We start from the raw sequence: 26667 nt of genomic DNA on the forward strand, positions 1-26667 counted from the left end.
CATGGCATACAGCTCATGAAAACCCCAAATCCACAATCTCAGAAAATTAGAATATTACATGGAACCAATAAGACAAGGATTGAAGAACAGAACAATATCGGACCTCTGAAAAGTATACAGTATACTGTGCTTGACTGGCCAGCAAACTCGCCTGACCTGACCCCATAGAGAATCTATGGGGCATTGCCAAGAGAAGGATGAGAGACATGAGACCAAACAATGCAGAATTGCTGAAGGCCGCTAATGAAGCATCCTGGTCTTCCATAATACCTCATCAGTGCCACAGGCTGATAGCATCCATGCCACGCCGCATTGAGGCAGTAATTGCTGCAAAAGGGGCCCAAACCAAGTACTGAATACATATGCATGCTTATACTTTTCAGAGGTCCGATATTGTTCTATTCTTCGATCCTTGTCTTCTTGGTTCCATGTAATATTCTAATTTTATGAGATTGTGGATTTGTGGTTTTCATGAGCTGTACGCCATGATCATCACAATTATAACAAATTAAGGCTTGACTTATCTCGCTTTGCATGTAATGCGTCTGTCTCATATATCAGTTTCACCTTTTAATTTGCATTACTGAAATTAATGGACTTTTGCACGATATTCTAATTTTCTGAGTTTCACCTGTACTTTTCTGGTTTTTTAGGACTCTTGTACGCTTTCCTGTTTTGTAAGGGTTTAATACGGAGTTCAGTTTAAGATGCTATTGGAAGCAAATGCACCACAGAAATAAATAATAATATATATGTTTTTAAAACTACCATAGAATAGGAGCACAGTCCTAACTAATGGGAGTATAAACTATGTTAACTATATGTTATATGTTAACTATGGTTAACAAGGTGAAAAAAGTACAAAATTGGAAATGTGCACATCAAGGAAGTTTAAGAAGTCTAAGGCTCTGTAGCATATGAAGGTAAAAAGAAAGACTCAGATGAGGGTGAAGAATAGGTATTCTTATGCTGAGCCATATTGTCCTGTCCCAAGAACTTTTGCTTCACAAACGCTCTCCTTTATCAATAGCTGTACATATAGTCAGGAGCCCAAATCCTCTTTCTTTCCCATCTGCTCCGCTGGGTTCTGCCGCAACAGCCTTTTGCTTTGCATGGCTACTTTTGTCTTGGTTCACAGTAACCATATTGTTGTAACTGCAGCCACAGGGCATCTTGAAGGAATTCAGTGGAAGGAGCAGAATGGACACACTCCGCATTTGAGAGTTCCTAGATAATTTGTACTAGGCAGGGTTTCAGTAAAGCCACAATTTGTTTTTTAGTGTATTGAAGATAATTGTTAAGCCAGTTTTGGGCAAGGCAGGTTGCATTACAATGCCAAATGGAAAACTTGGTTTAAAACGTTTTTTTAAATAGCCCTTTCCACTGTTTCTTCACTTTCCAAATAACTGCTTGGTTGACATCAGTACTTGTTGATTTAACATCTCAGTAGAACTGCTAAATAAGGTTTACTGAAACTCTTTTGATTTCTAGGAAGATGTACTAGATCAAACTGGGGTTGATATACTGGTTCGTCCTAGCTTGAATTAATTAATAAAGCACAATTCCCTGAGTTCATACATCATGAGGAAATTTGTTTCTGTGTAGTGTTATAAACTTGTGTTTTCGTGCTTCCTTCTATTGCAAGCTCCAAAATTTGTTGTTTTCTCCTGAGTGCAAACGGTAATTTTCTGTTGCATCAGAACCAACTTGCCTCAAAACCAGACACAGACCCATCTTAGTTGGAAAGTTTTGGGGAGCTTTGTAGTTCTCAAATCATTAAGCTACCTGCCCCAGCAGCTCAAACTATCCCCACTCCCTGGCCTTGCTCAGGGCTGCCACTTCCCTATATCCAATAAACTAAAAATGAGTATTCCAACCACCCCTTGCAAATCCCTATTCCTGAAATCTGGAATTGTCATGGTAAGGGTAGGGAGGACAAGGATTAACTCCCGTAGCTTGTATGTTCAGTCTGTTTCAGCATGGTACTGGAGAGATACATGTGAGATGAATAGCATTGTCTGCCATGGGCGTAGTGCCCATTGGACAAACAGGGACAAATGTCCCTGGGCCCAGAGGGACAGGGGCCCCCCAAGCAGACCGGACCATCCCTGCCCTTGCCCCGCTACCACCCCTGCCCTTGCCCTGCCATGCTCCTGCCTTTGTCCCACCTTTGCTTCTTATCTTTGCTCCCATGTGGCAGCAGGTGCTGTGGCTGGGTCTCTCCTCTCTGGCCGGTTGGCATGCCTCTCTCTTGCCAGCCAGCCAAACTGCGCACGTGCACAGTTCTGACTATGGAAGTTGCATGCCCGTGACGTCAACGGCATGTGACATCAGTAGTCAAACTACACACATGTGCAGTTCGGCCACCTGGCAAGAGAGATTCATGCCAGTCAGCCAGAGAGGAGAGGCTCAGCCTGGCCAGCCTCCACACAGGGGCAAAGATAAGAAGCGGCAGTGGGGCAGGGGCAGCTGGGCAAGGGTGGCAGCGGGGGGAGATGTTTTTTGCCCCACTCCTTGCGTCTGATGCAGGGTGTGTGGCCTGGGGTGCATGTGTACTTCGTGCATGATAGAGTAGCCCCCCTACAAAGATTTTGTCCCTGGGCCCCCAGGGGTCTCGCTACACCCCTGTTATCTGCTCTTTATAATACCTAAGTTTTCAGTCTTTTTCTGATCTGGAGAGTTGAAACATGGGAAGTGTTTGTATATTTCATCTTAAATTCTTGCCCCTCTGAGTTCTAGTTACCAGTTTTGTAGATAGAGTATCTGCTTACCAAATCCTATGATAATAATTACTTGTGGGAGTATGTGCAGCCATTTCCTTATCTGCTTCATTACAACAAAGAAGTCTGATCTTTATATGGCTGGCGTAGGTTGCCACTGCAGAATTTAGTGGGAAAGCCAGGGAAATTGGGGATCTTGCTGATACTTTCTAGCATGTTCAGCTTGTTCTCTTTTGGCATAAGATGATATTTAAGGGATAATAATGTGTGGAAAGATAGAGGAGGATCTTGTCCCAGTATTTTTTTTCACTGGCAGTCAGTATACTGGGTGGATGGAACTATCAGAGGATTGGGAAGAAATGACAGGCATAGCCTTACAAACATGGGTTATATTGCTTTAGCTTCTTGCCCAGTTCTAATAGGCAACTGGAGCTGCTGACTTCCCAGAGCATGAAATTTAAGAGGGCAGAAGAGAGAAGGAGGTTGTTCACACAATCAAAAACTTGGTAGAACAAGTGTCTCACCAGGTTTGGGAGCAGTGCACACTACCAATTTTCTGTTGTGTGGGAGCAGACAATAGGTAGGAGGAGAGAGAAATGATTGTGAGTGAGATAGGATCTGGGTAGGTCAGTTTTTCCTCCTACCTTGGTAAAATGCTGGATATGAAAGCTATCCTATGCAGCACTGAGATTCTTAGCTCCTGTCTCACACACAATTACTTCTCCCTCCTCCTACCCAGATGTTTGCTCCCACACAACAGAAAATTGGGAGTGCACACTGCTTCCAGACCTGGATAGGACACTTGTCGTACCCATTTTTTGGTTGTGTGGACAGCCTCAAGAAGTTATGAGCGTTTGCAATGTGAAGTGATTTTGTTCCCCATCCCTTGCACTCTACTGACTGTTTCTCTCTCCCTCTCTCTAGTGAGGACACAGCAGAGGCAATAGCAATAGATTGTCTTGGCCAGCCGAAATCACCATTGGAAAAATTTATGGTCAGACTGTGCACATACCACCAGAAGCACTTCGTCCGTGTCCTGAACGATATATGCACTGAAGTACAGCCAGTCAGCGAGAGCCAGCAGTTACCTGGGCCTGAAAACATGGATGTGTCCATGTGTAGTTCAGGCTGCAGCCAGTATCGCACTGAGAGCCAGGAGACTGGGACTTCTTGCTCTGAATCAAAGCTCCCTTCTTCCCTGGACCCAGAACAATCAGGGCCTCATGGCTCTCTGCGCATACTATGCCATGCCCTGAAGCAGGCTGTGGATCTGAAGTCTACAGACAGAAGAGAAAACTGCAGCCCTGTTGTCCGAAGAGAATTCCCTGAGCTTCCTAGCATTAGAACAAGTTCTTCAAATCCCAGGGATAGTCCCACTCAAGGATACCTCACTGCCTCCAACTCCCATTACTCTGCTAAAAGCCTGGAAGGGCAAACCCCTGGGACTGAGCAAGAGATGGGGGTCAGGAAGGCTGAGGATGACAAAGATCAGGTGCAAAGTAGAGCTTTGCTAGGAGGTTATATTGCTGTGAAAGCATCAAATGTCAATACTAGTGAGGATAGTCTGGAGGGGCGCTTGGGCACTCAGAAGAACCCTTTCAAAGCTTTCCCAGAGGAGACCCGAGAGCCAGGTTTCTCAGTGAGCTCCCCTCGGAGAGCAGACAAAGAGAACTCTTTGCACCAGGATACCGAAATGAATGACCAAGAAGTGAGACCGAAGGCAGACAACCACCTCCAGGCTTCAGGAAAGAGCAAGGGGAGCTACCACATGCATCCTGTTGACAAGGCTCATCTGGAGAATGCCAAAGACAGTTGGCTGCCTGCTAGCCCCATGCCAGTTGTACATCACAAAACCACCAATGGACACTCCAGGGCTAAGAGCATTTCCACCTCTGGCAAAAGCACACGTAAGAGCAAAAGGTCTTCGGGGCTAAGAATAAATGACTATGACAACCAATGTGATGTTGTTTATATCAGCCAACCAATTACGGAGTGCCACTTTGAGAGCAAGAGGGCATTGTCATCCAAGAAAACAGCAAGGAAGAGTACACGTGGGTACTACTACAATGGCGAGTGTTGTGAGCTCCCCACAGTTCGCACCTTGGCCAAGACTTGCCATGTACAGGAGAGTGGGAGCACCCTGGCACCAAGGCCGCCTGAGGTCCCAGCAAGCCCTAGTCAAGGGGCAACTCTTCCGTGTAACAGCTGCTTGGCAGCAGCTCCAGCTGTGAGTGGGGATAGTGACAAAACATCTTCCCTTGTGGCCCTCTCTCAAGTAGATCCCTCCAACACAAACACTCAGGAGACCGCTGAGGCATGTCCAGCTGAGAGCAGTCCTCCTGAGGCCGTTTTCTTGAAAGAGAAAGAAACAAGTGCTGCTGAAGCACCCACAGCGGCTCCCTACCCCCTTCCCTGCCCTGCCTTGAATGTGGAGGAAGGCAGTTTGTCTGTTTCTTCCCTCCAGACCGCTGTGGTCTCTCCCCCACAGCTGAGTGAAGAAGAGCTTCAGGGCAAAACTGAAACGGACAGTGCACCACAGGCGGGTAGCAGCATGGACTCTTGTAAGAGTAGCGAACTTAATGAAGCCCGTGACAGTACAGTGGATCCTGTAGTGGTGTCAGTCCCACAAGCTGTTAATGATGAAAAGGGCTCTGTGTTCTTGGAGAAAGAGACTACTCCAGAGCCTTCCGTTTTTATAGACCAGGAGCCTCCTGGCACCATGGACCTGCTGCCGTCTGAAGGGCCTTCAGCCAGCATGGACTTGCTGCCTCCACTGGAGGAGACTGCTGCTGGTGTAGACTTGCCACTGTCTGTGGAACCCCCTGCTGATGCGGATCCCCCACCACTTTCCCCTATAGATTTGGCAGAGCCCCAAGCACAGCCTCCTCCCTGTGACAGTCCAGACTCTTCCGTGGCCCTCCCTGCAGAGCTCCCCTCTAACCTGGTCTCTGTGTGTCCTGTGGAGCTTGTTGCCACCTCAAGGGCAGCCTCCCCTGTGGTCCGTCCTGCCAGTGTGATGCCCGAGCCTCCTGCCCATATTGACCTAGAGCCCTCAGAGGCTCCATCTATAGAATCTCTAGTGACGGTCCCTGACAAGCTGGATCTGGAGCTTCCCCAGCCTCTTTCCAATTCGGACATTTCCGAATTCCCCGATAGTTTGCAATGTGACTGTGCAAATGAAAGCATTAATACCGAACCTAGTCCTGAGGGGACTCAGGGCAGGGAGGAAAACCAGCCTGAGATAAGTTATACTGTGTTGCCTATTGCAGATATTTATGAAAATGGGGAAGGAGAAAGTGTAAATGATAGTGGCCAAATGACTGAGGGAGGGGACATTGATAGCAAAGCCCCAGCAGTGCCCAACATGTCAGAAACAGGAAGTGAGGTGGCAGCTTCTTCCAAAGTACAGTCAGACAAAAAGCGAAAGAGGGAGAAAAAGCTTCAAGTTGCATCTGATCGCTGTCTTCGAAGCCAGCAAACCATGTTCCCCACAGAAGACAGTCCTGAGCAGTCTGGCTCTTCCACTTCTCTGCAGCTTCCTCAACTTCAGATCAAACTTTCTAAAAGTCCTGGTACTAAGCGCTTTAAGAGGGAAGTGCATTATGATAGGGCAGCATCTGTGCATGTTGCAAGTGACTCTTTCCACAAAACACTGTTAAACAACATTGGAGAAACTCTTGAGGGAGAGCCTAAGCAGCAGCCAGATGAAGGAAATGACATCACAATGAAGCAGACCTGTAAAACCTTGTTGGCAAAGGAGACTGCAGTAAAGGAAGGCCAGAATGGAGGAGTCAATAAGAGTAAGCCGGGGACAATGCTTGAAATCTGTTTAGAGACTAATTCTGAAAAGAGAAGTGTTCATGTTCCGGTAGGAACCTCTGATGAGGGTGAAAAGCAGACAGATTCGAATCCAGAAGCTCCAGAGAACTCTGACAGCACTGTGGATGTTACAGAAGAGTTGCACACCCAGCAAGGGACTAGTTCTCCACCTTGTGCTGGTAGCATGAATGCAAGCAAGCAACCACCACCACCTGAACAGGCTGTAAAATACAAGAAGCCAGCCCTCCAGTTCTACAACTTGAGGCACACTCCTGCCCAGACCCCTGTGACTGTTGTCCCAAAAAATAGTTCAGGGAATGAAATTATTAAAGGAGACCCGAATGTTACAGAACAACAAAATGCAGAGAATGAAGACCCCATTGGCTTCAGCAGCATGGAGTTGTTGTCTGATAACAAGCCCAAATTTGTGGAATGGTGCGCTGAGGAAGAGAATCAAGAACTCATCACTAACTTTAATACTCAGTACATGAAGGTTCAGAAAGGGTGGATTCAGCTGGAGAAGGAGACCCAGCCAGCTCCAAAGGTCAAAAATAAGTCTGACAAGCTGAAAGAGATCTGGAAAAGCAAGAAGAGGACTCGGAAGTTAAAAGGGTCCACTGAAGTCCAGAAGCTCTCCCCTGTTCAGATGCTGTTCATGAAGCCATTTGACATATCCAGTATCTGCAACTGGTTTATGGAGACCACTGAAACCAAGTCTCTGGTCATTGTGAAGAAGCTGAACACGCGTCTTCCGGGAGACATCCCTCTCATCAAGCTCCCACTCCAGAAGGGCTGCTCTTCTGGCATCTATCCCAGCTCACTCCAAGCTGAACGTCTGAAGAAGCACCTGAAGAAGTTTGCTGCTATGACCCCAGCAAAAAACACCATAAAGACCCAAAGGCTGTGGGCTAGGCTTCGAGAGAGCCCTGAGGAAATGGAGCCAGAAGAAGCCCCCAGCCCAAAGCGGACACCCCCCTCTGAAGTAAGTGTGGAACATGGTATTGAAGCCAAGAAAGCCCAAGCCCCGCCTAGTGCCCCAGTGCAGACCAGCTCACGGATCCTGAGGAAGTACTCTAACTTGCGAGGCAAACTTCATGGCCAGCACAGAGTGGTCAAGCAGGAGAAGAGTGACTGTGTGACAAAGCATCCTGCAGCTGAGACCAAGCCAAGCAGCAAGAGCATGTGCATTAAGCCACTGATGTCTCCCAAGCTAGCCCAGCAGGTCAAAACTGCCTCACTTCCTACTAAATCCACTCCAGCTGAAAAGGGAGGAAAGGGGAAGAAGGGGAAAGCCCGGGTGCAGGAGGAAACCTCATCTAAAGGCAATCCTCAGTCAAGCAAAAAGAAGACACCGAACGAGAGCAGCAGGGCCCAGGGGCAGGCGAACACGGTGAGCAAAGACCGAGCCCCTCTTAAGAAAGCCAGTAAATTGAAGCACGCTGAAGCTCCTGCTCCCAGGAAGCCGGTGGCTGTCGAGAGAAGCAATAAGCAGGCATCTCTGAAAGAGAAAGCAAAAAAGTCTACTGACTCCCGACTTGGGAAGAGGAAGCCCCCCACACCGAAGGGGAAAGTGAAAACCAGACCCAAGGCCACCCTGCCTTCCAGGCAAGGAGCGGGTCTTGCCAGACCTCCCAAACAGAAAGTGGTACGAGACTCTTCCAATAAGTCTCCTAAAGTGACTGCTAAAAAGGCAAGTAGTGGGAAAGCTCTGACTAGATCAATGAAGCGAATTCAGGAGAACAAAGCCCAGAGCAAAAGAAAGCTGAGGGCAAAAAAGGACTCTTCACCCAGCAAGCGCAGTAGGCTGGATTCAAAGTAGCAGCTTTGGGTTGGATAGGGGAAGTAGGGGGTAGAGATCCTTCCTCCATGCATTAAGTAGGCCCACTTCTGAGCATCCGCGGGAGGGGAGAAGGAAATTGTCTAGCTAAAGGCCAACCAACTCCCCCTGGTTTTTAGGAGCCCTTAGCTCTGCTGCAGCAGGAGAGGAGCACCCTTTCTTCTCTGCTGCTGAGAATGGAAGTTACTGCTTTGGAAAACTCCTAGACCTGAACTGGGAGCTTGGCAGTTTTAGCTCAAAGTACAGTGCCTTATTTATCATTTTAGGAAATGAATAAATTAGTCTGTGTGATTTTAAAGGCTGGCAGTTTATAGTTAATGCACAAGCACTTGTACTGTAATGGAAAGAGAACCACCTTTCATGCACATCCCATAGATCTTGGTGCCCGTCTACCAAGGCTCACACAGGAGCATTTTCTTCCTTGCTTGCACTGTAGCATCCTGGCATTCGTTCATTTGAGAGAGGCGTTACAAAGCCAAAATCCAAAGCATTTTCCTTATTTAATGCTGTTCATTATTAGCAGGTCAATATGGTGTCCTTTGTGAATTATTGACCACCTTGTATATCACTGAGATATGGCTAATTTTCTAGCTTGGCTTTTCTGTCAAAAAGGTGTTCCTGCAACTTTTTCAGTGATTGGCAGCTGTGCTTGGTCAGCTTCATCAATCCAAGAAATGAGCTGGCCCTGTTGCTTGGAGAACAACGCCTTCCCTATTAGCATGTCTGTATTGCATGCCTCTTCTGACATTGCTCTTTACAGATTTGAATCTGAAGAATACGTCTTAAGATGCAATCTGTATGCATTTCAGAATGGTTATATTCCTGACTATTTGGCTGCTGAGACACACGTTTGGATTACCCTGGAAGATGGTTGGCCCAAAGGCATGTGTCAGCAGAGAAAAATATAGGGGCATATAACCATTCTAAACAGAAGTTGGCACGTATCTTAAGATGTGGGACTATAAAAAGTAATGTTGAGAGCTACTCATAGTCGGGGTTCCTTTTATGCAGCAGCCTTCCATTTCTTTATGTGGTTGCTGCAAGTCTCCTTTCCTTAGTTTTCTATTATCCAGATGACTCAAGGTTTTTCTAAAGATCAAGAGAAAAATTTTTGCAGTGCTACTTGCAAAACAAATTAGCAACTGGTAATATCTGATGCTTTCACAAATTTTATTTGTTTGCATCTTACAGTGAAACAATCTTACATCTCTGCCTTGATGTAAGAGGTTTTATGGCCTGAAAGCTTGTTTGTGTTTCATGCAATTTGTATAGCCTCACCTTCCAGGTTTAATCAGCGAACTTTGTAAAGGTCAAGAAGGCACCTCCAGTCAAACAAGATATTCCAGTGAATGCCTATTAGAAATGCAAATAGTCCCCTTCCCAGTGCAAACATTTGTTCTAGATCCCGCAAAAAGGAAGCAGGATTTTCTCAGCGGAAGCTTCCTGTCCCGCACACTCTGTGCTACCCATCTGTTGAATGACAGTGGCTGCTTCCATTCTGGGTTTGGAATGAAGAGGCAAGGCCCAGCCGTTGGTTTATTTCTGTAGTTTCTCTTTGAGTCACAACAAAGGCAGAGCTATTTGCTTAGAAACTTGTGCAAACTTCCTCTCATTTGCTGTGCTAGCACCCAAGAGCTTCCTGTGAAGGCCTCCAAATTGCTTGACCTTTCAGAATAGCTTTCCATGGATACCATCTGAGATCTACAGACTCAAACAGATCTTTACACATTATTATATTAACTGGTTTGAGCCAGTCTTTCCAGTTGGTGAGGGATTTATTGAATAAAAGGAAAGGCAAATTCTTCAGGGAGCACGAAGAAGGCTGAGGTGTGAGAAAACTGATGGGGGAAGGGTGCATTAGTATTGGCACACCTATACCAAAGCTCATTACTGCATGCAGAAAATGAATAACTAGCTATGTAATTTTTTTCACTGACCACAGAGGTTGGAATTTGGCTTCTAAAAATGCAAAGCCCTTCTGCTTGCCTGCTTATGGTCTGTAGATTGGGAGGATGCACTAAAGCTATGAGACACATCAGGGTGGACTCTTCTTTTTTTAAAAAATGAAATACTTTTAAATCCTTGATTTTTAACACATCTTTTGATTTGAATCATGCTGTATAGAATTAATTGTTGTAAGCATTAAGTCAGGCCTAGCATTCTCTGTAAAGGTTAATATGAATTTGTCTGCTATTTTAACTGTGCATATCAAATGTGCTAGACATTCCACCAGGAGTATTAAAAACATATTTAAGGAAGTGTGTGAGCATGTCTGTGTGAGTGAGAGGGAGGGGCAAGCATGTCGCCTCTCCTTTTTCTACCTGTATATGTCTTCATCCACAGAGAGGGGTAAATCTTCCTGTTCCCTCTTCCCAGGGCTGCTTTCCAACACAGTGCTGGCTGGGTGGGGAACCTTGTTTATCCTTGGCAGGCTGCAATTCAGAGGCAGACACCTGCTAATAAAACCATTCCACAACTCTCTGCTGTCCGATTCCTTGTGTAGTCTGGAGTCTAATAACAGAATCCCTTTGTAAGTGCTGCAGAGCACTGCCCTGGTTCTTCATCACCTCCTGCTCTCTAAAGACAAGGCTGCCTGAATATGAGGGGTTAACATTCTTGTGCGTCTTGCAAAGTGTTGCCTGGGTCTTGGCCCAGCTCCTGTCTTACTGCTCTGTGGAGAAGGGAATATGTCCCTCCCTTCAAATGCCAGTGGCCCCTGGCCTCACCTTTAATCCTTTGCAGGGCAAGTTGTAGGGAATGGAGTAGTGTAGCTTAGGGAGAGGCGAGATGCTCATGTAGCTCAAAGCTGTCTTTAGTGGGGTTTTTTTTTTAAAGCCACAGTTTTGTTTTTGCTTTGTTAAAGTCACTTAACAGTAGAGACAGCTTAGTAGGGCTTCAAGTTAAAGCAAAGGAGCACTCAGTTACTGACACATCAGGCAGAGATGCTGTCCACACATCAGGAGGAGACTGTCCCCTCTCCTTCTTGATGCTTTGCAGCCCACCTCCTTCTCCGTTTGTGACAGTGAGCTCTTAACTCTCAGTCCTTTCAGCAGAAATGACTGGTCTTTCCAGCTGTGTTGCTGGATGGGGCTCTTCTTGGGAACATTAAGGCCATAATCCTGTGCCCTGTGTCTCATCAAGCCACTTCTCAGGCATTTCCTTTGGAGTCTTGTCTTATCTATCCCGTCAGAGGAAATAGCTGCTCTTACAGAATTAACAGCATCACAGTAAGTGCCTGGTGATGCTATAGACTACTTTAGGCCCTCGGGTTTGGCTGACGTTGGAGTCTTGCTAGGTGGGTCACTAATCTGAGCTGGAACAGCTCTCTAACAAGAGCACGATGAAGTGTCTTGGGAGAGGGAGCATCTTCTTGTTACTGTAATGTCCTTAGTAGGGGGGTAAGAAGCAGGCCTGTTTTCTGCCCCTCCAGTTATGGCTATATTTTCTGCCCCACACATTACTAAGGAGATGCATTTCCTAAACGACTTGGACCCCATTTCCAGGCCCATAGGTATAGCCAAATAATTTTTAATTTGTTTTTTCTAGGTCACAGGGTTGGTTTTTTTGAAAAGTTACAGTGGAGATAGGACTTCAGATTGAAGCAGAGCTGATTTAGCAGGGGCCTTCTGACCTCCATTCCATTCGGACTGTCCTGGAATTGCCTTGGTTGAAAAATACTACATTTTGTGTCACTTTCCTTCCATCATGCACAGTGCATTATGATCCCAGCCTTTCTGAAGGACAACTTCTTCTTTAATAGTAGAACCTTGGCCCTCCTTTTGCCCCACCCCCAATTGCTCTTCTCCACATCTCATACATACACTCACTTATGGGGCTTTTTCAAGCTTTGCTTCCTGTGGGATAATTATCCCTATCCTGCCCATTTTTTCATGACTCTCTATATCTCCTTTCTCTAATTCTGACCATTTGCTCTTCCTGTCTCTGAGATAAACTCAGCATTCATCCCAGTAAGATGATATACATTTGCCATGGTTCTACCCTCTTCTGTAGCTCAGTTCTTGTTCGAGCTCTTGATGCACTTCTTTTCCTATGGTTAGGCATATAAACTGCCTTTGGTAATTTCTGATGAAGAAAATGATCTATCTTACTCTGTGTTTTGGGGAAAGCAATGCTCCTGTACAGAATATCATGGATTGATGCCCATTTCCACAAATGTAGATAAGCATCCAGAACATCATAGTTGCTGAGTGACTGATACTGCTGCAAGAAAGCTATTTATGGATAATTTTTCTCTGAAAACACACACTCTCAGTGTATATGTGCAGTGATGACTTGCTTTGTTGGAAGGTGTTACTTCTCTTTTCAAGGATCTCTTTCTGAGGTGTTTGTTTTTCAGTCACACAAAATGGTTACCAGGGCTTATCACTGATTTGTATTTGAGATTATTATGAGCTGAGAACTCCTGACCAAACTTTCCTGTTCATCTTCTACCTTGGAAAAAGATATTCTCCTCACTGGGGTAATTTTCCTTGTGTCTTTGGCCTCTTGTGATAAGGGGAAACTCCATTTCAAAGAAGGTGGCCACTGCCTTGTTGCTCTTTTCATTTCAGAAATGGAGATCTATAACTGAACTTCAGTTCGCATGACATCTAAAGTACAGATCTTGTAATTGCCTAACTGGTTAAAAGTAAATCTTTGACATTTTGACCTACAAAATACAGTTCAGTATTGCCAAAGGACTCTGCTCCTAATCACTAGGAAGCACTGCAGAGTAACTGGACATTAAGTCGTGTGAAAGGAAAATCAAAATACAGTCATCCCTTGCGAACATGCAAGGGAAACCTTGTGGTAAGAAAAACTAAGAGTCTATGGTAATCAAGGGGTTAGGGAAACTGTGGTAGGGAATGAACTTTAGGAAAAGGAAAGGAAAGAGAGAGAAAATTTAAAAACACTAAAATCACTAAAAATCAAAATGAAGAGTTTTCCCTACCTGACTGCCATCCAGATGGTCAGGATGATGGGTAGGAGGGATGGGGTGGGGTGGGGTGAAGAATCAAGGGGAAGAGAGCTGGGGATCAAGGGGACATGGGAAATGGGAAAGAGAGACCACCTGCACACTCTTCCTCATCTGATATGTCCATAGCTGTAGGTGGTTGAAAGCCACTCCCTGAAGTGCCAGTCTCCTTTCTGTGCACTCTCTTAAAGCTCAGCAGGGTAGGCTGTGCAGTCTTCTTACTCGGGTCTTTTTGGACCTCTGTGTAGGGAGTGAATCAGTTCATTCAGTCTTCACCTGAATGTCAGGCTGCACTCCATGAAGGGATCCATGTCTAGTGCCTTGTCTGCCAGCTCTTAGGCATGCTTGAGAAAGCTATTCAGCTTGTCCAGGGTCAACTCCACTGTAGCCATGCAGTCTTCCTCTTCTTTCTCACCTTCTTCCCAATCACTGGATGATTTGATCAGGTCCTTCAGGACTTGTTCTGTAAGCTCTTCAGAGTGTGACTCCAGGAACTCAGCAACATCAGTTGGCTGGATGCCTTCAAATCCCTCGCCACCAAGTTGCCTGGCTGAAGTCACAATCCTCCCAACTTCTTCCTCCACATCAGGCACAGCACTGGAATCCTTCATGGCCTCCTCTGATAGCTTCCTCCAGCGGGCATTTGGGAGAAATGTCTTGATCGCATCCATCACCTCTTTGATGATAGTCAAAGCATGGGCGATGTTGTATCCCTTCATGCTTCCTTCAGGGTCAGGTCCGCTCTCCATCGTGCTGGCAATGTGCTCGAGTTGCACCTGATATAGTAACTCTTGAAGGCCTGGATGATGCCTTGGTCCAAAGGCGGGATGAGCGATGTGGTGTTTCGAGGTAGGAAAAGCACTTCCACATTGGGGTGGGCAAGCAGCAGGTCCTGAGGCTGCCCAGAAGTGTTGTCCAGCAGCAGCACCTTGGAAAAAGCCAGGTTCTTCTCCCTCAGATAGCGCTCTACCTTGTGGATGGAACAGTCATTGAACCACAACATGAAGAGAGTGTGTGTTACCCAGGCCTTCGTGTTTGCCCTCCAGAACCGAGGTGGTTCTTGTTCTTGCCTTTCAGTGTCTGTGGATTCAAGAACCTGTAGAAGAGCGTGGGCTTCACCATCAGGCCACATGAAGCGTTGGAGCAGAAGAGAAGGGTCAGCCTGTCCTTGGCAGCCTTGAATCCTGGAGCCCTTCTCCTTGGCAATGAAGGGTGCAGTTGGGCATTCTCTTCCAAAAGTGTCCAGTCTCATTGGAGTTGAAGACCTGGTTAGGCACATAGTCCTTTTCCTGGATCAGTTTCTTCAGCTCTGCAGGAAAAGTGGCGGCAGCCTCCTGGTCCGCTGATGCAATTTCCCCAACCAATTTCATGTTGTGGAGGCTGAAACATTTCTTGAAGTTCTCAAACCAGCCCTTGCTTGCTTGGAACTTCTCTGGGTCTCCTCTCCGGAGCACACTATCAGATGTTTGTCGATCTTCCTTGCCTTGATGCAGATCATGCAGGTGCTGAGAGGAACTTTTTTCTGGGTCTGGTCCTCCATCCAAATGTTCAGGGCCTTCTCCGTCTTTTCAGTGTTAGGGTCTTGTGGCATGTAGGACACTTAGAGAGTTCTGGGTCCCACTGGCTATGCTGCCTCTGATGGCGGACTCATTTTTCTTGATGGTGCTGATTGTGGATTCGTTGACCTCGAACCATTTTCCAACCACGCTGTTGATTTGGCCTTCCCTCAGGCAGTCCAGGACTTTGGTCTTGTCCTCCAGGGACATTGCATGACTTGGCCACAGCACCTCCCTCCCCCTTTCTGGCATGCTTTGGAACCATGTTGTTAACTCTCTGTCCTGCTCTCCCTCCCCCTCTCTCTCTCCTCTGCTTCTCTCTCTCTCTCTCTCTCTCTCTCTCTCTCACGTGGCTGGTCACAGGTCTCGCAAGTCTCACAACCTAGCTCACAAGGGAAATGACATATACTTGGGTAGGTGTGCCACCCACAAAATCCCATTCATGTATATACAAAACTACAGTTGGAGAGGGATGACTGTAATATCCAAAAGGGATTTCATTCAATCAATGGCTTTCTTTTAAAATTTCACTATGTATAGAACTCTCTTGTCTTCTCACCCTCACCTTCCACATGCCCAGCAAGCAGAAACAAAGATGCAAATAGGGATCTGTGATCAAGTCAGCCAATGGAGTACCAATCAGTGCCTCCTTTGTTTTTCATCCCATCTCTATCCTTGCCTGGTATTCATGCTTTCCTTATCACTCTCCCCAACACTAGCTCTGCCCAGGAGCATAGGGAGGCTGGTGGCGGCCCATGTATGGCCGCTGCCGTGGCCCCCTGGTCCCGCCCCGTGTCTGACATCAGACACAGGGGCCCAGCTGGCAATGCCTCCAAGTCTGACGTCAGACATGAGGGACATGGTCTCCCTCCCAAATGGGGCTGCGTGGGCCGGAGCAACTTACATGTGTTCGCGTGGGCCGGAGCGACTCTCCCTGCCTTAAAGTCAGGGAGAGCCGTTCTGGCTGTGCTGCCAATGCAGTGTGGACCGATCTCTCTCCTAAATGGGGCCGTGCGGCCCCATTTGGGAGGGACATCGGTTGGCCCTGCTGTGTTGGCAGCAAGACCAGGAGCGGCTCTCTCTGTCTTTAAGGCAGGGAAAGTCACTTTGGCTGTGCTGCCAATGCAGCGCGGGCCAATTTCAGCTCCAAACAGGGCCGTGCAGCCCCGCTTAGGACTGGAATAACGCCCCTGTGTCTGATGTCAGATGCAAGGGTGTGTCTGGGGCCGCACTCGTGGCCCCTGATTGGTGGTGGTTCGGGGTTCTTTGAACCCATTCACCCAATGGTGGCTCCAACCCTGGCTGTACCCCACTGTCTTTTGTGGGATCAAGAGTGTTGTCAGGCTGAGGGCTTTGGGCTCCTAACCCAGAAGATCCTATATATTAACACAGCTTGTTTATTGGGGAGCTCCTTGTCAGACTTCTTCGAACCACTTCAGGTATGCCATTTTCTAATCTCCATGCAGTGTTTTTCTGTCACAAATAATCATGGCAAAACAGATACTTGCATGTTCTCCCGCATGTAATGGAGTACATGACCCTAAGCTTTCTTATTGTTTTCCTGCTGCCAATTAGTTTCTCTCGCTTTTCCATTTAGCTAAGTGCCCCATCTATTCAAAGCTGATCTCAGGATACCTGTTTTGCATTGAGAGGGAGCTCCATCCTCCTCTTAAAACCCATCCCTTTTGAACTGTTTCCCTGAGAATTGTTTCTTACAGAATAGTGAAAATGAGTGGAATCTGAATGAGTTTTGTTACCTGTGTGTGATCTTTTAGTAAAGTGGGTCTTTGTACACTGTAATGCTATTAAGAGTTTTCTAAGGATCTGTTTTTTGTGTGTTACTGTCAAATACAATGTGAATATATATACATATATGTATATGTGTGTATAAATATATATATTAATAGTAGGTGCTGTGCAACATAGCATCCAGCTAGCGGTTGAAATGCTTTCCTAGGTGCAGGGTAAATGCTGCCTTGTCGCCTTTGGCAGTCACAAAAACAGTAGAAGAATAATGTAAATAGTTTTAAAATATTTATTTCCTGTACTTTGTGCTAACAAGTCTCGGGAGTGCTGTTGGTCTGCAATATAGTAGTTTAGGGGAAGTTTCTTACTGCAGATATCATTGGACACAGGGAAAAGGACCAGGCATCTGGTCTAGAATTTATGCTGCAGAGTCAAAGATCTAGTTCTCATTGAGGTATAAACTGGACTGTACATTTCAGTCTCTGATCACTGAATACTCCTCCACACAAAAATAAATCCCTCCACGTGGAAAACATGCATCTGATGAAGTGGACTGGATACAGAAAACTAAAGGCCAAGAAAAAGCTTGGCCTAGCCTTCTTGTTATGCTAGTTTGTTTGTTTATTGTGCAGGGAATTTTCTTGTAGGGAGGAGTATATCGAGGAGGTTTACCACCTCACTGAGGAGTAGGCCCAAGTCAAGTCAAAGCATTATATGGTTTTTCTTCAGTCTCGTTTTCTGTGGAAGCGAGTTGTAGCTCCCAGCTGTCAAGCACAGTTCTGGGTAGACTGCCTAGTCAATATGCACCTTTGGGCACAGCATATGTGAGCAATAAGAATCTTAGTAATAATGTTTTCAACAATAAAATAGTCTCTAAGTCCTGGTGGGGATGTTTGTATGTGCATGTGTACATGTCTCACTAAAGCCTACCTTTCTTTAGTGGCCTTGCCACACACAGGAGAGAGAGCTTATTTTTCAGGATCTCTGCATGTTTATGCACCAATGCAGGGAATACAAAGGTTATAGGTCCAGCCTAGAGTAAGTGTGTCCATTGGGTAGGTGGACTCAGGGATACTGAATAAGGGGGAGTCCTTACTGGTAATGTATGGGGGAATGCCAGTGTCACATATGGGGGAAATCATGACGCCTTCTAATCACTGCTGTTTACTGCTTACGCTTGTTGTCACCTCAACACCTCTTGTGTTGTGCTGGAGGATTTCTGTGGCTATCATGTTTGGAAGATTAAACAAATCCTTCATCACTTCCATCCCAAGTTCACAGAGCTGCTGTGCAGAGTTTTGTCCCACTTTTCTTTTTTACTTGCGTTCTATATCTTTCTCTGTGTGTCTGAATTTCTTTTTGTTGTTGTTCTTTTGGGTCTTGAAGTATTTATCTGTTCCTCACACCATCTCTCCAACACTCCCTATGAGGTGTTACACCATTTAAGGGTGTAATTCTCCTTCATCTGTGATGTCCTCATGGCTTTTGATTTTGTTGAAGGTAGGGTTGTGTGAATGTTGTTAAGTAAGTGCTTGTTTCTTGATGTTGTCTGTCTTGGCCTTCCAGATCCCTACCCCAGCACCTCATAGGTGTTTTTGAAAAGCCAATTATTTCCCCTCTAAATGCACAGTTTCATAATGTGACTTCTTTCTAATCATGCTTGCTCTTCCTGCACCCTCCTCCTACCACCTAGAAAGGTCATTCCTACCTACATCTAAGCCTCCAGGTCTCAGATGAAATTGTAGAAGGTGAAAGGTGGGGTGATGGGGAAACAGAAGGCTTGTACTCTTCTGCAGCCTTTTCCAAGGGCTTCCCTAAAGTCTTGGATACCCTCCTGCCCAGCCAAATAAACTTCCAATTGTGTCTTGTATTCAAGCCTAAAGTTGTGTCTGGCAGTTCCCAAGGTCCCCTGCATTGATTTATATCCATTTTATTCCTCACTCATTGTCTGTCACAGGTATTTTAGAAAACCTAGTTTGCCCAGTCCGAAGAACCAAGTGTTGGGGGTTCCATTTCCTCCTTCCCTCCCTATCTCCCTCTCACCAGTCTGGTACTGTGTATGTCACGCAAACCCAGTGTGTAATCATGAGCTTTGGAGGATTTCAGTTGGAATGTTTTATCTTTTCATCAGGGCACTGGTGATTTTAGAAAAGAAAGTGTCTGCTGTGAATTGTTGGTAAAATTTGTCATTAGATAATATGTTTATATACCTCACCTGAAGAACGTTTGAATATGTATATAAAAATATAGGTTATATTCAGTTGCTTTCCAACCACACAGTGTACCTAAAACAGTTAGGGCTATTTTACCATGGAAATTGTGTAAAATCTCTGTGATAACATTTGTGACAGTTTCATGCATTTTCCCTTTTATTTCCTTAAGTAACCAGTGGACGGTGATGGGTTCTTCTTACTGATCATGGGGCCCCAAGTGTGATTTAGACGTCTTTCCCCCCCCCTTTCCCCTCTTTTGATGCTTCTTCCTCCTCCCTTTATACATTATGTAACGTGTGTGCTCTAAGGGTTCTTATTTTATTGCAGCTTATTAAACATTTCTTTTATATCAGTTTTGGTGTGGTGTGATAATAGTTTCATGCAAGGGCTAAGTACACATTTGGACAGTATCAACAGTTGCTTTCTGGTATTGTTGGGACACACAACCTATTGGTTGTTGGGACACACAACCCAGCAAAGGATGTTACTACACACCGAAATGTTACAAGGTGGGAAGAGGAAAAAAGGTGCAGGCAATTCTGTTAGCTGCCACTCCACTGTAGGTGTTGTCTCTGTAGACAACAATTTCTGCCACTGCAGGAAGCACTTTCCCAAAGAACCCCAAAAGACTGGATTAGAAACTTCCTTACTTGCTTTTAGCAGCGGAGATAAGCACTGTGTAGCAGAGACAATTGGGAGAGGGTGTTGGAGTTTTTTTAAGCACTTTATTCAGAAGCTGTCCTTTACAGTAGCCCTATTAGTGAGGTAATCATGAACAACTTCATTGTGAGGGAAATATCCTAGCCCATCAGCACTCCTTCCTTATTGGCCCATTGCTCTGCTGCTGCTGAAGCATGAGCATGCTGTGGTGCCAGAACTGTCTGGTCTCTCTTGTTTGTTTTTAACCTCAGTACTCCTTTGCTTGGCCCACCACCACTCTGTGGTTGGTTGGTACTAGAACCAGGCCTTGGTATCATGGCAATGCTGTCAGCCTGAAGAGTCTTATTGGGGGTATATCTGCTCCCTCAGTTTTTGTTACATTTCAGTGCTGACTTTGCTCCAAGGAACTGTCCATGGTTCTCCCCTCTCCCCCATTGGTATTTTCTCAACAGCTCTGTGGACTAAGCTAGACTAAGAGATAGTGACTGGCTCAAACTCAGCCAGTGTGTGTCATGGCCAAGTAGAGATTTGAACCTGGATTTGCTCACTTCTATCTGACCCTACTATACCATTCTGGCTTATTGTCTCATGCAAACTGTGCCAAAGCAATGGAAAGATATGGTAACTTCCTGTATCTTCCTGAAAGATATGGTAACTTCCTGTAACTTCTGATAACTTCCTTCCTCTCCTCAACAAGCCTCTCCTCAGAAAGCCAGGAAAAAATTGTGACAAAAGTGAAGTGATGATCGTAGCACCACCTAGGAGTTCAGATACAAGTAAGAAACTCAGAGATGGAATGCCAAAGCTCACACCAGTGCCACATTTCCTCTGAAGCACCTGAATCTGATTTATGTCTGAAGCAGGATGTTGGACTCAAGGTGATGGTTTAAACTTCAGTCAAACAATGGGACATTTTATATTCAATCTGCCAATTTATGTATATGAAGAGGCACACTTATGTAAATACCTGTGCAGCTGCGTGGAGGTTGATGCATATGTGCAAATCAATTTTGTGTAATGGAGTAAAAAGCTAAGGTGTGTTAGCACACTCTATACTGGTGTTGCTGAGAAGGCACAAGGAGACCACAACAGTGTAAACTTCTCTGGTCATGATCCACCATGACTAAATTTTCTTCATCAGAAGTTCCTGCATGGTATGACAAGCCTCTCTCTGAAACTGACTGTTTAAAATATGCATTTCAAAGAGTGTGATGCAGCCTCATGGGCATGTATTCAAAAGAAAAAGTGTAAACATTCTGTTGCTAACATATAAGCCCTTGTGTGCATGTAAAGGTTCACGCTTTCTAGTTCAGAGCTTGTGGCTCCGTGTCCAAGCACCAAGCAGTGCATTTCACTGGTTCAGAACTTTTAAAAGGCAAAACCAAAGGTATCCCCCATGAGCTATAGAGCAGACCCTTGACTTAAAGATACAGCTTCCTACTCTTCTTTGCAACTTTAACTAGAGGAAAGCAGCATGAATTTTGCCAGTAAAGCATGAACATGAGTGGATACTAAATGATACTGAAGTGTACTTGTGCCATTGGACACACATATGTGTTCAAGGCCACAAGTGCACCTTTTGACCATTTAGTACCTGTTCTGAAGCCCTTGCATGGAATGAATGCTGGGAGTCCCTGTACACACCTATTGTGCAATCCAAGGAGTTGCAAAGCAAGAACTCTTTAAAAAGCAGGCTTGTTTTGGTGGGGTGTGTGAGTTAACAGACTGCAGCACTGAAACAGATGTCTGCCCCTTTCCAAGGCCCATCAATGTCAAGGGGCTGTAGGGAAGGAGGGACAACTCTTTACCTCTTACTTTCTAAAAAAACTGAAGCAGCAGATTTCACTGGGGCCATCATTCGGGGAGAGGGAGGAAGCAGATTTTAGTTTGCTAAAGAAGGGAATGAAGAGACCAGCCTGGTGTCTCTGGAGGAACTAATGTCATGTTCACATGGAAGACAACATGGAGAATTTTTAAAAAATCTAAAACAATACTGCCGCATCTAAAGATAAAGCTGACCACAAGTTCCCTGGATGACCTACCACAGAGTGGTGAGAATCAGTAACCACAATTAGCAAAACCAGTGATATTGGTTTGTAGCTGACAGAAACACCTGTCAATAGAAGAGAGATGCTGTCTGACATCCTTCAAGCGTAGAAAAATACTATACCAAATACAAATATATAAATATATGTTGGCATCTACATATTTTGTATAGAGATAAATTTAGAAGTTAGCTTACTACAGGCAGCAAAAGACTTTCTTCACATAAATCACCTGGTGCACACCCCGAGCTGTCCCTAAAGATGGCAATAAAGGGTTTTTTTTGGGGAGGGTTGCTAGTACCATTCGTCTGGGCACCTAGAGCATTTGCTGTCTAAGGAGAGGAGGTAATTTCCCATAATGCTATTAGATTGGGCAAATCAGAATCAATAGTGAATGAGCAAACCTTGCTATAATCATCGCTCAAGTAAGGAGCGCAGTGGAAGATGTTGCAACGTGGCTGCACCAGAACTCCAACTTTGAATGGGGCAATAGCAGACAGCCATGCAAGCTTGAAGCATCTGGGAGCAGCCTAGCACCAGTGAATGGGTGTTCTAAGAGGGTCAGCAAGTGATGCAGTCCAGCACTCACCCCAAACCAGCCTTGGGATACACAAACACAGAATGCACCAAGTGTGTCTTGGGGATTAACCATCAGACCATGACCTGAGGCCAGATAGCTGGCACCTGGATATCTTTGGGTCAGGACGTGTCTTCCAATGGGAGAAAGCATGCAGCAGGGGTCAAGCTGTTACTTAGCCGTATGTTTTTAATTCCAAGTTTTGAAATCTGTATTTACTACAATATATTACTGTGCTCCTCTTACTGATAAGCCCAAACTTGCTACTGTGAACTCAGTTTTGACTGGTGTAAAGTGGCCAAAAGAAGCAGTAATTTCAAGCGTGATCATTACATGGCTAACATAGCCACTCTAAGCTGTTCTACTGCCACACTGCAGACTGAGGTGGCAGACACCATGTAACATGATGGAGCCTTTGGACCTACAGCTAGTTACCATTTGGTATGTATGATTGTTTTTACTAGATGTGTGAGGTTTTAAGAACTTTCAAAAGCCCTAATTAGTTTATTTTGTGTAACTGTAACTTACTTAGGAACCTTACAAATGGATGTTTTAAAAGCTGCACATTCTCAGTGGTAAGCAAAATACACTTAACATTCTGTTTGCCCAGAATATACAGTCGCATGTTAAAACCAAAATTTGTAAGAGTGGTGGCAGATGAAAAAGGCCCCTGCAAATTGCATTATATTCAGATTTGATGTGACATTTTTTGTGTTTCCTGCTGAATTTGTCAACAAAGCTCTTAGGACTGGCATGCAGGGGGGCAGATTAAGCCCTCCTGCTATTCAGGCAACTATTATTCCATTCATCAAATGGGTAATGTTAGCAGGTTTTGCATGACAAGCAGAGAGTTACAAACAGGGGTCTCTACAGAGACCTGTACAAACCAGTCACCGCCCCCCCCCCCCCCAAGAGGGCCATGGCTATTCTTGTTTTGGCTCCGCATGTGGCTTGACAGAACACATAGGTGTTTGTAATAATCCACCTGGAAGCATTCTGAGTGCACGCTCCCAACAAGTTGCCCACTCTTTTGTCCCAGTTACCTGCCTGGTATCCAGCATACAAGAAAACCTAATGGTCAAGAGAGCTGGGATGTTGAGACTACTCGTGTCACATGTTAGCACACTCAATCCCAGGAGCTACCTTTTTATGCGGCCCTCTTGTAGAAAACAGGAGCCATACTTTTCAATGAACAGGTAGCTATAGCTGAAACTGTGGAGGTTGCCCTGGAAACAAGACCAGTAGAGCCCCAGCTTTCATGGTGGCACCAGAGATTGTGGGGGCTCTCAGCAACTGGATTCTGGCAGAGTGACTGGTACAGATTTGCATCCTGGAAGTCTTCGGTTGTGTTGTTGGTGTTTTTAAAGCAAAGGTGTTCTAGGTCTTAAAAGTTGCAGGATCTGAGATTGTAGAGAACACAATCAAAAATCGTGTTCTATCTGGGTTTGGGAGCTGTTTTGTACTTCCAATTTTTGGTTGTGTGGAAGCAAGGTAGGAGGAAAACCCGGGTTGCGTTTTCTCCTACCTTATTTCCACACAACCACTTCTACCCAGGTTTTCCTCTTGCTTCCACACAACTGAAAATTGGGAGCGCACACAGATCCCAAACCCAGGTAGAACATGGTTTTTGACTGTGTGAATGACCCAATTGCCTGTACACTAGGGCTGGGTAAGTGGCTGAGTAACAGGTCCAGTGGTCAGGGCATGCAGCTTCAGCACCCTGTATATCTCTTTCCTGCCCCTGCCCCCGCAACTAGTAGAAGCAGATTAATAATGTACATAATCTGCAAACTTGCTTGATGTACATAATGTATGTCAGAGGATTCAGCTTTTCTTGTGCAGAATTTTATTTTTTTAATGTCATGATTTTGCTTCTGAAGAGTGGTCAATACGATAGTTATGAGGGGCCCATACTTTGAACGTTCCACAGAACTCTTCCTTGGAAGAGTAAGTTGTATCCAATGTATCTTTGACCAATTTGCAGCTTTTTTCTTGAGTCGATCATAATAATATCCCCCTCTCAAACAGGGATTTGGAGACAGAGAAAAAGGAGACACTGTCAGCTTAGTTTATTTTAAATGCCTAAATGTTGGAGATTCACCTTATTCCCTTCAATGCTGCCAAGATAGCACAGGCCTAATCTCATCTGTGCCACAGGTGGGCAAAAGTTCTTTATCACCTGATTTGGGAGCCTGCAGTTGGCTTCTGGTGTAGGCAGTGGCTGACTCACCTTACCTTGCTCCCCCTTACAGGAGTCCAAGGGTATTATGTGGGTGGGCCCAAATATATGATATTGCATTTTGGAATATGAATGCCACAGTAAACGGAGTGCAAGAGACACATGCGATTCATTTCTTATCCCCTCTGCCTCTCCGAAAGGCAGGCAAATGTGAACATGATGGTTATAAAAATGATCATCCTAGATTTGGCAGCTGGTGGATTGCAGAACAGGCACCACCCTTGGTATCCAGATCTTTTGTTACAGAAAGCAGCTGGGATTTGGACAGAAGACAAATCTGTACTGTGGAAAGGTGAAAGGTGTGAGTAGGGGTGGAGCAAGGGAAACCTGCTTTTCTCCCTGATGTTAATTCATGTCATGGAAAGTGCCAGATCGACAACTGTGGCCATAGAACTGGGTCCCTGTCCCACTCAGTGGAAGTATAGTGGGAAGAGAATTGGCCAAGGATACTCCAACCTTTGTCCAATACATACTTACTCAGAAGTAAGGCCCACTGTGTTCAACAGGGCTTACTCCCAGGTAAGCAAATGGTAACTGGTGGAGTGTGCCTGGTGCCTTTTTACTAATAAGTGACACATACCTGAACCCATGACCCACTGCAGTCTTAAGCTTGTTTTTAAAATCACTACCTTGCAACCATCAGGTGGGTAAGAAGTAGCTGCTCATGCAATCCCTTCAGCTATTAAAAAATAAAATAAAATTCTGTGCTCCAGTTCTGTAAGGGCACACATCCCTCCTGACTTTTATCCTAGCTGTAGCCTCTGCCTGTGTGTTGCTTGCAATTCAGCCCCATGAACAGGAAATGAAGTTGCAATGGAGTGGGTGGCAAGAACAAGAATGTGAGTGGCTACTCAGCAATGAGGGAATGGGGGGGGGGGAGCCAAACTGCCCCACAAAAAAGAAAGGCATGGTGCAGACTGGCAGCTCCGACACCAGGCAAAATGACAAAAAGATGAAATGATAGCATCCAGTCATAAGCCGTGGGCATGGCCACTCAGGGCACCACACTGGGCAAGACGAACAGGCATGGTCAGGCTTGACAAGAATTCATACTGTGCACAAAGAGTGGCCCCAGAGAGAGTCTGTGCTGGATATAAATACATCTGTTGAGCTGGATTCTCCAGCAAAAGTCTTCTATCTACACCTTTGTCTGGTCCATCCAGAAGAGCCACGGTCACCATGCCAAAGGAGCTGCTCAGTTGCCAAACTGAATGTCCTACCCGCTGACCCTTCTTCCCCCAAGCAGCAACAGGGACAAGAGGAGGTGGCAAGGATGTCCCCAAGGCCTCTCTGTTAGGGCAGCCCTGGCCCACTGGTCTCTGGATCTGGCCTGTCCCTTGCTGGAGGCTACATGCACTGGGAACAGCCGCATTTGCTGTGTTTTTCCACCTCTGCCAGAAAGGAAGAGCCATCACTGCACTCAAAGGTGTATTTCCTGCGCTTGAGGCGCAGTCCTGTACAGCAGCCGGGGCCTGGGCATGATCCCCGGCACTCCACCCAGGATACCGGGCGTGTGGTCTGGCAGATGGCATAGCCGCGCTGGATCTGCTGGAAATGACGCACAGTCTCGCCCCGACACTCCGACTCTGCAAAAAACATCAGAAAGGCGGACGTCAGTCTAAAGGGCCCATTCACGTAGGCAATGCCTGGTGATGGGCTTTACTAGCTTGTACAGTGGGGTTGAGCAGTTCCGGTTAAGGCTAGCTAAGTTATGCATTCCGATACCCAGTAACCATGCGATGAGGACAACCTTGCCTTCCCATAGTCTTAAAGCGTTGAGGGAACAGCAGACAGTGGGGACTGGATGGATCTCTCTTCTCCAGTGCCCTGATCAGCAGGGAGTCCTTGCTTCCAGTGGAAGTATAGGTTAGGGTAGCGGTTGATGGAAGGGAGCCAGTGATTGTAGACTCAATGAAACAACAAGAACAAGGCTGTAGAATAGCTGGGAGTCATAGCTCTGCTGCTTCTGTTCCCTCAAGGCAGTGACTACTGTGGCTAAAGGAAGAGAGTGCATTTTTGTCCTGGGTGTAGCTCAACACCATCTGCTCTGTGGGACCAATGAGATTGGGATTCCCATTTGCATCAGTGCTGGCCGCTGACCTGAAGCATTCCTGCAGGAGGAGGGGAGGGAAGCTACAGTTGCCAGGCAATTTACTAGGCAGGAAACAGCATCTAGGAGAGCTCTTCCTGGGACTTCTGCCACTCATTGCAGAAATACCTGGGTTAACTTCATACTGCCAGCCAATGTGTGGGGCTCCAGGCAGAGGTGGGAGTGTTCCC

At 45.9% G+C, this 26667-nt stretch overlaps 2 protein-coding genes across 5 annotated transcripts in view; one reads left to right on the top strand and one right to left on the bottom strand.

Annotated features, from left to right (window-relative positions):
* The window catches only part of LOC128350988 (uncharacterized), a 67252-nt gene extending 48034 nt beyond the window's left edge, over nucleotides 1–19218 (top strand). The window contains exon 2 of the mRNA XM_053310006.1: nucleotides 3645–19218. Within this exon, the coding sequence (XP_053165981.1) occupies nucleotides 3712–8358 (4647 nt within the window). The 5' untranslated portion in view covers nucleotides 3645–3711 and the 3' untranslated portion in view covers nucleotides 8359–19218. The remainder of the gene's footprint in view (nucleotides 1–3644) is intronic.
* Nucleotides 19219–24193: 4975 nt separating this feature from the next.
* SLIT1 (slit guidance ligand 1) overlaps nucleotides 24194–26667 on the bottom strand; it is a 178975-nt gene continuing 176501 nt past the window's right edge. For all 4 annotated transcript variants that reach the window (XM_053310010.1, XM_053310009.1, XM_053310011.1 and 1 more), the window contains one exon: nucleotides 24194–25973. In XM_053310010.1, the coding sequence (XP_053165985.1) occupies nucleotides 25735–25973 (239 nt within the window). In that variant the 3' untranslated portion in view covers nucleotides 24194–25734. The remainder of the gene's footprint in view (nucleotides 25974–26667) is intronic.

This window comes from Hemicordylus capensis, chromosome 3, assembly GCF_027244095.1.
Source record: "Hemicordylus capensis ecotype Gifberg chromosome 3, rHemCap1.1.pri, whole genome shotgun sequence".
Lineage (NCBI taxonomy): Eukaryota > Metazoa > Chordata > Lepidosauria > Squamata > Cordylidae > Hemicordylus > Hemicordylus capensis.